This window comes from Chenopodium album, chromosome 26, assembly GCF_948465745.1.
Source record: "Chenopodium album chromosome 26, dcCheAlbu1.1, whole genome shotgun sequence".
Classification (NCBI taxonomy): Eukaryota; Viridiplantae; Streptophyta; class Magnoliopsida; order Caryophyllales; family Amaranthaceae; genus Chenopodium; species Chenopodium album.
The window spans coordinates 7,980,274-7,991,913 of NC_137859.1; the positions used below are offsets into that span (position 1 = coordinate 7,980,274).

General features: G+C 34.6%; 2 protein-coding genes across 2 annotated transcripts; one reads left to right on the forward strand and one right to left on the reverse strand.

Moving 5' to 3' along the window:
- The first annotated feature begins 528 nt into the window (after nt 1–528).
- On the forward strand, nt 529–4,919 carry LOC145617295 (cathepsin B-like protease 2). The gene is made up of 11 exons (XM_081671989.1): nt 529–866; nt 2,377–2,430; nt 2,524–2,604; nt 2,740–2,896; nt 3,033–3,037; nt 3,137–3,211; nt 3,303–3,428; nt 3,522–3,740; nt 4,205–4,318; nt 4,416–4,451; nt 4,540–4,919. The coding sequence occupies exons 1-11, from the start codon at nt 816–818 to the stop codon at nt 4,672–4,674; spliced, it is 1,053 nt and encodes a 350-aa protein (XP_081528115.1). The 5' UTR covers nt 529–815; the 3' UTR covers nt 4,675–4,919.
- A 1,603-nt stretch (nt 4,920–6,522) lies between these two features.
- On the reverse strand, nt 6,523–10,966 carry LOC145617294 (uncharacterized). Its single transcript, XM_081671988.1, has 5 exons — nt 10,333–10,966; nt 8,434–8,470; nt 8,055–8,291; nt 7,892–7,939; nt 6,523–7,499 (listed from the first exon to the last, which is right to left on the reverse strand). The coding sequence occupies exons 1-5, from the start codon at nt 10,632–10,634 to the stop codon at nt 6,945–6,947; spliced, it is 1,179 nt and encodes a 392-aa protein (XP_081528114.1). The 5' UTR covers nt 10,635–10,966; the 3' UTR covers nt 6,523–6,944.
- Between the last annotated feature and the right edge of the window lie 674 nt (nt 10,967–11,640).

The following is an 11,640-nucleotide window of genomic DNA, read 5'->3' on the forward strand; positions in this document are numbered from 1 at the left end:
TTCTTCCTTTTAGAAAAGACGGGGTAGTTTATGTTTTTTATTCAACAAAACAAAACACATTATCATTAATTCATGATCCTATTTTTCTATCACAAACTTTTAAATAAATCGGATGTACAATAAATATTGTACATCCGTTATAAAGTTACCCCTAAAATAAGCAAAAGTTACCCTAATATGGATAAATGTTACCCTAACATAAATAAATGTTACAAAGTATTTATACTTTATTGATAAAAGTTACCCAAAAAATTGTAAAAGTGACCCTAAATTTGATAAAAAGTGACCCTTGATGTACAGTAAATTACTGTACACCGGATGTATACAAAAGTTATTGTTTTTCTATAGTACTTTGTATTAGGACTATTATCCATAGTTTTCATATTAACCACCACTTGTATACAATCATTCAAGATAGTCCAAAATCTGACGACACCCATCTCTTACTTTTTTTGAGGATCAATTTTCAATTGGTACCCTCTCCAAAAAAAATTCTACTGGTTCTTACCAAAAAAAATTCAATTGGCCCAACCCTTTAGATTAATTGTGTATTGCTGAAAAAGATTCCTGCCCTTATTTTAGAATCTGCAAATTTTCACATTACCAACACCTTATCCTCTGCTCAAAAATAAAATAAAATAAATTTAATAAATTCAATTATTAATTTCTTGACTTTATTTATTTTTTCATACCCAAAAAATATCTTGTAAACTGTATAAATTGACAAGAAAGGTTCTCTATTTTTCTGGGCATCATTTCCTTCTTCATCCCCTAAAAAAAATTGTAGCTTGATTGACGTTTTCAGGGGATCGAAGATGGCTGCCTTTTTAGTGGGGTTTTCTCTGCTTCTTCTACTTGCTCCTTCGGTAATTCATCTATCAATTTCTTTTGGTTAATCTCTTTTAATTTTAATGAATATGTCATCCATTAAATTTTCCATTTTTGGTTAAATTGATGTACTTTTTTCTATCATTATTTGTTAAATTTGCCTTATTTTGATTTAGTTGACCCACTTATCTTAAAGTTATGATCGCTTGTTATAATTTTGATTTGTCAAATTATAATAACTACCCAATTTCTGGGATCTGTTTGTATTGTACTGTAATGTTTAATTGTTTAGAATCAGTTTTTATATTAGAGTTATAGATATGACTATACAAGTTAGCTTAGTTGGTAAAGTCTTAAGACGTGTATTTAAGACTTGAGATCAAATTCCGTCTATCTATCTTTTGTGGCTCTCTATATACGAAATTATAATAGAATTACGATTGATTTGCTATGATTGGATCTGTAGAACTTTGAATTTGTGGAAAGAATTGAGAAAAAAAAAAATGAATCCCCTTTTTTTCTTCGGAAAATATAATTCTTAAATGGAGAAATTTTGAATTTTGGTTGAATTTCTTGTTTGATTTGAGCTAATTGTATTGGTGGGGCAGGAGAAGTAGGAGGGTTTGGTGTATTCTACAGTATTTATTAGTGGCCATTTCTGGGTCAATTAGCAAATTTGTCGTCTTGGAAATTCTTGTTTTGATAAAATATCATGACTCGCATAGTTTGTCCTGTGTTGATGGGTTGATCTTTAGCTTGATTTAAGTTTTTGCAATTGCTAATCATCACTTTGAACTTGTAAAAAATACTAGGAGTTTTTGTGTTCAATAATTGATTTTAGCACTCCCAAAGTTATAACCGCACTCTATTTCTTTGAAGAAGGAAGAAGGGAGCTTGGTTATAGATTCTTGAAGTGTCAATATAACCAAACCACCCTCTTATCAGTTCTCCCAAATTTTGCTCCTACGCGTTGCTTACAATCCCCAAAATTTTTTCTTTCCTACTTTCTTTGAAAATGTTGGAAATTATGTGCTTTAAGTGTATAAGTCTCCTACCTTGGGGAAATAAAATTATGCTTTCAATATTTTATCAACCTATGAACTAATTACTAATGTCTTTTTTACTATCCAAAACGTTCAACTTAATGTAGTTTATACTTTGCTTCATACAACTACTTAAAGTTATAACGTATTAGTAAAATAGCAATGGACATTGTGCTAACCTGTAATCTCTGATGGTGTAAGAAAATGCTAATTGAGTAAATGTAGGCACGAATAAGAATCTAAGAGTAGTGATACAATAGCTCTAAAGAACCCCAGTCAAGGTGTAAATTTGTCATAGATTCTCAACCCACTCTTACTTTGAGGGTTATATATCATGCTTATTCATGGTTAGCGAAACTAGGGTTATATATTATGCTTATTCATGGTTAGCGAAACTGTTATACTAAAGCTGCTTGCTATGCTTCTCAGTATATCAGTATCTTGTTATATGTTCCTTTCTTGACTTGACAAATTCTCTAACAAATGTTTTATATTTATATTGCAGGTTATTGTTGCCGAATCAGTTTCTGAGCTGAAGTTGAACTCCAACCTTCTCCAGGTAGGTTATTGTGGCCGAATAAGCTACCTTGAGTGATGTATAACTTGTGAGCCATCTCTATATTGATCAGCACACCTTCATATCTTATTTCAGGACTCAATAGTCAATTCAGTAAATACAAATCCAAAAGCTGGATGGAAGGCTGGCATGAACCCACGGTTCTCTGATTTTACAGTGAGTTTTTGTTCAAATGTTCTCTGATAATTATTTGATGAGACTCAATCTTTAATCTTCAACAACCTGAGTATTTATGTAACTCTTTAGATCTGCGCAAAATTTTCATTGCTGTTTTTTTCTATCGTTGTTAAGCTTGGCCAATTCAAGCGCATCTTAGGTGCTAGACCAACCCCGGAGAGTGAGAAGAGGCATATTCCTCTAGTGCATCATGACAGGTCCTCGAACTTGCCAAAAGAGTTTGATGCCAGAAAAACTTGGTCTCAATGTAGCACTATTGGCAGAATTCTTGGTAAGTCTAAGTGATGTATTCTTCATTCTAATTTTCTATAACAATATCTATGCAATGATCATCTAATTCTTATTTACTTTTGTCTCCCTTTTCTTCTATCTCACTTGGGGGGTCATTGCTAAATTCCGTATTAAAGACCAGGTACTTGGCATCTTATCACATTTTGTTAAAACAGCTCAGTTAAGATAAATCACAACATTTCAAGCTCACTTAGATGATCTTCTGCTATCTGTCAAATAGGGTCACTGTGGTTCTTGTTGGGCATTTGCTGCTGTTGAAGCTCTTTCAGATCGTTTCTGCATTAATTATGGCATGGTAACTACACTCTATCTTTTGAATCCATTATATTTTCCTTTCCTTTTGAAATAAATCATGACATTATGTTCCCCCAATTACGTCCTTGTAGAACATCTCATTATCAGTTAATGATCTATTGGCATGCTGTGGGTTCTTGTGTGGAGCCGGATGTGATGGTGGGACACCCATCTATGCCTGGCGCTATTTTGTTCACCATGGTGTTGTCACAGAAGAGGTAAAGAAATTCTTCAGCCCAAGGATATATATTCTCAACTTTCAACCTTTTTTTTACCAATAATTTCTGAATGTTGATGTGTGTATGTAACAGTGTGATCCATACTTTGACACCACTGGTTGCTCCCACCCAGGTTGTGAGCCTGGTTACCCTACTCCCAAGTGTGTAAGGAAATGTACGGGTGGCAACCAATTATGGAGGCAATCAAAGCACTATGGCTCAAATGCCTACAGAGTTAAAAAAGATACATATCAGATCATGGCTGAACTCTACAAGAATGGACCTGTTGAGGTGGCTTTTGATGTTTACGAGGTAATCGAATAGAAATCTGAATCACCTAGCAGGCATTGTTAAGATTTTAGTTTGAAATTCAGTGACGGAGCTCATATTTAATCAAGCTGATTTCATTATAAACTAATAGATGAATGAATTAATACCAGTATAAATAAGCTATTGGTGACTTGTGAGACCATAAGGTTTCCTTTTCCTTTGGGTTGTCAAACATGAACAATGATTTGGAATGAGAACCTGCTAGATAAGATTTAAAGTGCTGCGCTGCTGCCTACCCTCAACATTTGCTATGTAATTTTCTGAAGTGCTTTAATTAACAAATATTAACTAGGTCAATTGGAACCCTGTGCTTCTAACATAGGTTTGTCACTGATCAATTTTTCAACCAAACTAAGGGACTTAAGTTGGAAAACCCAGAATCGAGATATAGAGTAGTTGCCTCCGCCTTTTAGCTTTTACTCAATCCTGTTGTTATTTTATGTCAGGATTTTGCTCATTACAAATCAGGAGTTTACAAGCATGTGACAGGACAATACCTTGGAGGACATGCTGTGAAGCTGATTGGATGGGGGACTACTGCTGAAGGGGAGGATTATTGGGTACTTTTTGTTACCTTTTCAAATTTTTACCCTTTCGATGTATGAATTATATCTCAGTTTTGATGTCTGGTTGCTAATCCAATGTCATGTTTCACAGCTACTTGCAAATCAGTGGAACAGAAGCTGGGGAGATGTATGTTTGTTCTCTCTTGTAATCTTAATTCAACCATCAAATTCTAACAAGTATATTTTTGACTCATATCTTTCCCTTATTTTGACAGGACGGATACTTCATGATCAGCAGAGGAACCAACGAATGTGGCATTGAAGAAGATGTGGTGGCTGGCTTGCCTTCACCCAAGAACTTGTTCAAGGTGGTAGGCGAATCAGATGATGGTGTTTCTGCCTCCTTTTAAGCAATATGATTATTGCTCATTGATTGGCTTCTATAACACATTTTCAACTCTGCGGTCATTGTTGGAAATGTACACTATTTAATGTATAATGTTCATGCGCAACAAATCATATTTGTAATTTGTGATTCAGAACATTAATGAAGATCTCAGTTCTACAAGGACATGATTCTTCAGAATAATTTTCAGCTAGACTATAACATGTAAATTCAGCAAATCATATTAATGAAGATCCTGTTAAAGAAGAATACTGCTTGTTTTTAAGCTCTTTAACTCTTTTCTTCTCTGTCTGGATTATTCTTGAACTAGTGAAGTTCTCCGGTGCCAAGCAGGCCATTCTTGCAGATCGAAATATGAAATCCTTGATCTCCTTTTCACTCCCTGCTTTATGGCTCACCTATTGAATACCGGTCTCGATTGATTACACGAAAGGATATTGTAACAGCATAGGCTGTCATGTTTTCTTGCTGGTTGCTTCTTAGACCTTGCAGAGCGCGCATTTGAGATGATAATTAAATGATAAGAAGTGTGTATTGATAAAAAAGAATCACTTGAGTTAGACTACAATTTCTCATGTTCTCTGTTAAGTATAGTTTCACTTGTACACTTTTGAAAGCAAGAATTAGACACCACACCAAAATGAAATATATAATAAAAGGTTTAAAGATGAAAAAATTATCTTTAATAAAACTCTTAAATTACAAGAATTGAACTTGTTTATAAATACTAAGTATAGATGGGTAAAAGGTAAATATGATATAAGGTCAGACCAGTATGTGAGATGGAATGATCCAATATGAAAAATGCACAAGATGACATGCTATTATTCATGCCGAGCAAGCATGGTATGACAAGATAAAACACTTAAATTTGACTTAGGAACACAAGCATGGCATGGTGGCACGTGTGCTTGGGTCATGCTTGGGTTGCACTTCTGAAATTGTTTTCGACACAAATTGGTACTAGTTGGCATGTAACAAGTGGGCTTAAGTTTGGGCAAGACATGTAAGTAAAGCATAAAACAAGTCCAAACATAGACCATAACTAAAATATTCTGTAGAAACTAGAAAGTAACCATGTGAAATTCAATGTATACCTATTGCATAGGTAATTTGATACTAGTTTATATTTAGACAAATAAGTATGTAGCTTTATAAAAATTAAGAACATGTCAAGTTAAATTAAGAAAACCTTAATTTAGATTGTACTCATATAGTCACATGGTTACATTGATATATAGCATGAACACATCATTTTGATCCAAGATCCGATAGTAAATACACTTTATTTCTCGTAAGAAATGATTGCACGTATCATTATTACACATTTAATGAGGAAAGCGATTCTGGTTTCAAATCTATTCATTATGGTACGTGGAATTTTCCAGGCAACACAAAAATTTGTGTACTTATCTATTCATTCTTGCTTTTATAAAGGAACACCTGTGTCTGTTTTCACTCTAATAAATTCCTACAGTGTTCAAGAGATTACTAATTTACTATTAGGTCTTGGAACACTACACCGTTGGTGCATACAATGATACAATACACCCGTTGTATACGAGCATTTGATATTCACAAAACAAGCAAAGGTGCCCAACACGTATTACTTGACAGGATAGCGAGAAAGCTTAGAAGCATTAGAACATTTCTGAATGCAGAAAAGTAGGAATAAAATGCAGAAAAGTAGGAATAACAGCCAACCAGATAGTTCTGCACACGTTCTATTGATTTTATAATCCATCAGATAGTTATACATGAAGCCATGAAGGCATGCTTATTAGTCAACTTGTATTTTCAGACTTTTAGAGGAAAAAAAGAGTAACTTAATCATGAAGGCTTGAGATTAAAATGAGAAATCAATCGAAATGCAAGAACAATGCTTTACTATGTACCAAAAAAGCATAGTAAAATTCAAGAACATGATAGTCAAATTACTGCTACACCCTCGACTTTCGAAATGAACATATTTTTTTCCTTAGAATGATGGAAAGTACTACATGTTAGAACTTATCCATTTGAAATATCTATGAAGCTTGAACATTTACTCCTAAATTAAATCTGAAGTTCCAAAGAGAAACTTCTCATGGAATGAAAATCAAAGGTTTAAAACACCAACTCCCAAAGCCATAAGTTATACCATCCAATGAAATGAATCGCCGTTTTCTTTACCCCAGTTTGCTTGTTCTATTCACTTATCTGTATTTCTTATGTCCCCCCTCCCTTCACAAGAACTTGATTGTTTCCACTTACTTTACAGTGATCTGAAAACCTTCAGACGGCTCTAATTCTATCCACCCAATCCACACTACGTCGACCCTTCTCAAACTGTAAATCAATGCTTTTTCGAGACCTGTCATGGTACTCTACACTTCTTCGGGACCTCTCCAGCTGCTCAAAAGGAATGTTCAATTTTTCAAGCTTATTGACGCTGCTGGCCTTGTACTCATGTATTTTCATCATTTCTGGCCGGTCAATGCTTTTCCTTGGTTTTTCTGGCCGGTCAATGCTTTTCCTTGGTTTTTCTGGCCGGTCAGTGCTTTTCCTTGGTTTCTCTCTCCGGTCAGTGCTTTTCCTTGGAGCATCGTAACAGTCAGTGCTCTTTCGAGAATTTTCAGGCCTGTCAACACTTTTGCGTGAGATGTTGTGCCTTTGGGAAGGAGGTTTCTCCATCATGGATACAAATTTCTTGAGACGTCTAATATACTCGGGGTAAAGTTCCAAGTCACAATGACTTCCCCCTTTTAGCCACAAGGGTTCATATTTTTCTGGGGACATTTCCCACAATGTTTTACCATGTGAAAAATCAACAACATCATCAGCCGTTCCCTATATACCATAACATGCAAAGTTAACAGATTACCCAAAGAAAACAGTAGTTTGATGCTTCTAAACAATGGAAAGAAAATCAAATGAAGCTTCAATTCTTTCATGGATAAACAATCAGAACTCAAGAAATGATAACTTTTAACCACAATTAATAATGTCATAGCACTATTGCTCCACAAATTCAGCTTGAGTCAAAAGACAGTTAAAAGTGGTTAAACAAGTCTCTTTTAATTTGATGATTTTGTTCACTCAATGATCTTTAATGAAGATGAAAACCAAGATTATGTAACAAAAATATTAAGAAATAAAATGACTTCAGCTATAACTATTCATTTACATCGAGGAGGCCAAGGAGCGAAAAGAAAGGCAGAGAGGTGAGAACTGATGCTTACATGAATTACCAGAACAGGACACTTCACCAATGGGATTTTATCGATATTCTGCACAGAAGAATCAAAAAAATTTACTTACATGCTTCAGTTCCTTGAACTTGTCAAAACAGGAAATGATGAACCAAACTTGTTGAAATAGGAAATGATGAAGCAATGATAATACCTTGTAGATGTCAAACCAATAAGTGCGCTTAACAGGATACATGACTCTCAAGCCTGAAAGGATAGGACTATGCAGTACAACAGCTCTTAGTCGAGGTAAACGAGAGGCAAGATCCAAAGTGGGACCACTACCAACAGATTGACCATAAAGAATGATATCTTCCTGCTTAGCACCATAGTTCTCTTCGAGACACTTATAAGCAGCTTCAATGTCTGCATACGTGTTGTTCTCAGTGGGCTGTAAATACACAAGTGTAAGTGGCTAACTCTTGGGATACTTGGCCTTTTTTTGTAATACAAAAAGAAATCGACCAATTCAAAAGATTTTTCTACGGAGTATTTCCCAGTAAATAAACAGATGTAAATTTTACTTGAGTTACCTTTCCAGTTGATTGCCCATACCCAGAGTAATCATACCTGCAACAACAAAATTACTTGAGGTTAATTTACTAAGTATGAAGTTCTGCTTGTACAGTCTATGGCATTTTATAAAGAGAGTCAGCCTTCAGCAATTGGGAAAATCATGAATTAAATAGATTCACATCAAGGCTGTAAGGTCTGTAAGACTTCAACAATACAGGAGAGCATCTGGAACAAATTTTACTATGTTTTCTAGGCTCCTTCTCGCAGCCAGATTTTTACAGCATTTCTGATTTCGCAAGGCATGCATTTAAGAAGGGAGAGTTCTCCAACCTCTCCCCTATCAAGATATTAGAATTTTGAACAAAGCTTCTCAAAACAAGGAAGTTCTCTATCCAATATTCCCCCCTCACCCTTCATGCTTTATCATCCGACAAGTTAAGAGGGTTCAGATCTTTGTTCCTGCTCTGCTCTCACAGTCAAGATACAAATACAAAAATAATGCACACTAAAAACCAACACAATGTTGAATATAGTATGATATCAACCTCCTATCGTGCTTATGGTTAAGTAGAGGAGCATTTTAGGAATTAATGGAGCTTGAGCTCAGCAAAGGTTGTAATTATCAATCAAAACCAGTTCTGTTCTGACTGAAGTGCAATCTCGACAATATATGCTATTTTTGCTCGGGATATCATTCGAACGCGACCTGATAACCAAGGAATGGCTATATTATGCTATAAAATCCTTTGACTAGCTTGGTAGCCTTGGTTGAGTAATTAGCAAAAGAATAAACCATATTAACCGAGCATACAGAGTTTTCTACATGGAAACAAAATAACCCTTCAACTACATTATTTTCTACATCTGTCCAAAGCTGTGGACCAAAAGCACATACGAAATCCGGGTTTAGTTCAGTAGATCAAGTATTCTCAATTATTGTTTAACGTTTCACCAGGTAAAAAGAAGATACTAGACTGCTTAGAAGTGTTGCCATACATCCCCCCTTTCTCATAAGTAAGCTATCCAATTCCTTCAATTTGGTATGAGGATAAAAGGAACACGCCAAATCTACCATATAATAAAAGACCAAAATGATTGAATGACAAGCTGGAGAGAGACAAGTCTTCCCTAAATAGAAAATATAGAAAGAACAAATGGAACACAGATAGACAACGACTTCACACACCAAGCGATCAAAAGCAAGTCCGCCATCAGCTCATCAGCATCTCGAAATTACTCGATATTAATCGATATAACTCCATCGCAGTAAGCCAGTAATATACCATATTGACCTCGAAACACAATCCGTTTAAACCACCTTCCATTAATAACTTACTACTAATCCTAAATCGAGGCATTAAACAATCAAATCCTCATCATCTAGCTGATTGCTACTACTCAATAGCCTTAACTCCATAATCGAACGAACAAGCACAAAACTAGTCAAAGGGTAAAAGATCAAACTAAGATATAGCAGTTGATTGCAGTTCCAACAATTGGGGAAAAATCCCAGGTCAATAATCTTTCTATGAACGCTAATAAAACTCATATAATCAAATTTCAGTAGCAACCCATAAATTTTTTAATTACCAAAAAATTAAATAAGATGAACCCATATTATTTTTCTTTTTAATTTTACATTTTTTTCAGCAATTTCCAAAACCCCCAAATTGTCAAATCGCTAATCAGAATAAAAACAAACAATAGGAATAGCAAAAAGTCGCAAAAAACATCATCACCAACAACAAATTAACAAATTCCAAATATGGTAACCCTGATTATTAAATTGACAAAAACCCAGAAAAATTAAACTAAAACCCAGAATCCCAACCTCAACAAAACAATTAAATAAACAAATTAAAATCAACAAAAAAATGAGGAGAGAGAAAATACATAATTGAGAATACAATACATACCCCATAATATTGACCTTCAAATGAATGCTCAACTCAATGAAAAGCTCATACATCTGACCAATATCGGCAGCATTTCCATGAGAGTAAAGCACAGTAGAAGTAGCCATTGGATACCTCACATAAACAGCAACGATCTCAGTCCCTCTTCTTGTTTGGATCTTCAAAACGTCGACGTTTTCCCTATGTGGGTAAGGTTCTAGAAGCTGTAAACCCGTTAATTCATCTTTAAGGACTCTGTATGAAGGTGGGTTTGGTGGGAAAAACGCGAATTTAGCCGCCATTGATGACGTCACCCCTCCCATCTCTCAAGCTTTCTCTCTCTAACTTCCCCTGTTTTTTTTCTCTCTCTGTTTTTCAATTGACGAAAAAGGGGGCTAAATTCAGAACTGGGTTATGACATTCCTTTACTTTTTGTGGGGTTTAACTTTTTCTTTTTTTTTTTTTTCGAAATTTGAGGGTTTCTTAAATTCAACAAAATCTGATCACAACGGAGTTTTCCGGTGGTTTACGGCGTTTTCCGGCGGTTATTAGCGTTTTCCGGCGGAGGAAGAAAGAGGAGAGAGAAAGTAGAGAGAGAAAGAAGATGGAAGAGGGGAAGATGTACCAAGTTGGCAATGGAGTGTGGTCACATGTAAGAAAGTGGGGGGAGATTTAATTTTTATCTATGGCAATTTTGTTGATTAAATTTAATTAAATATTTAATTTAATTATTTTAATTTAATATTTTAGTTTTTATTTATTTAATTTAATATTGTTACTTTTTGATGGAATTATGGTTAGAGGCCTAGAGGGTGTTGACAAAAATTGGACAGAAGTTTTACAGGTTGTTATGTAGTAAATCATCATGTACACATGTCATAAATCATAGGAGTAATGGTTAGTTATGGAAAAAATTTGTTTGCGGTTTTACGACACTTTGAGGTAAATCTAGAGATTTTGTGATGCTTTGAGGATAAATCTAGAAATTAGTTGAGATTTTGGGCTAGCTAAAAGATAAGTTCAAAAAAGAAAAAGGAAACAAATATTGACTTTAATTTGTCATTAATAATTGAATTAATCTAATTATATATTTTTATTTATATTCTCATCGTTTAAATTAATAGGCGCCAAACATTTCAGTGTTTTTTTTTTTCTCTCTCAACTTAATCACCGCATAAAAATCTTGTACAATGACTTAGGGCCTAGGGGTGAAGTAAATTGTGGCAAAAAGAGTTCTAAATTTACACTCATATTGGTGTAGTAAATGTTATAGACCCATTCTTTGCCTTTAAACGTACAATTTTTTTAATTAAATTTATTAAAAATTAA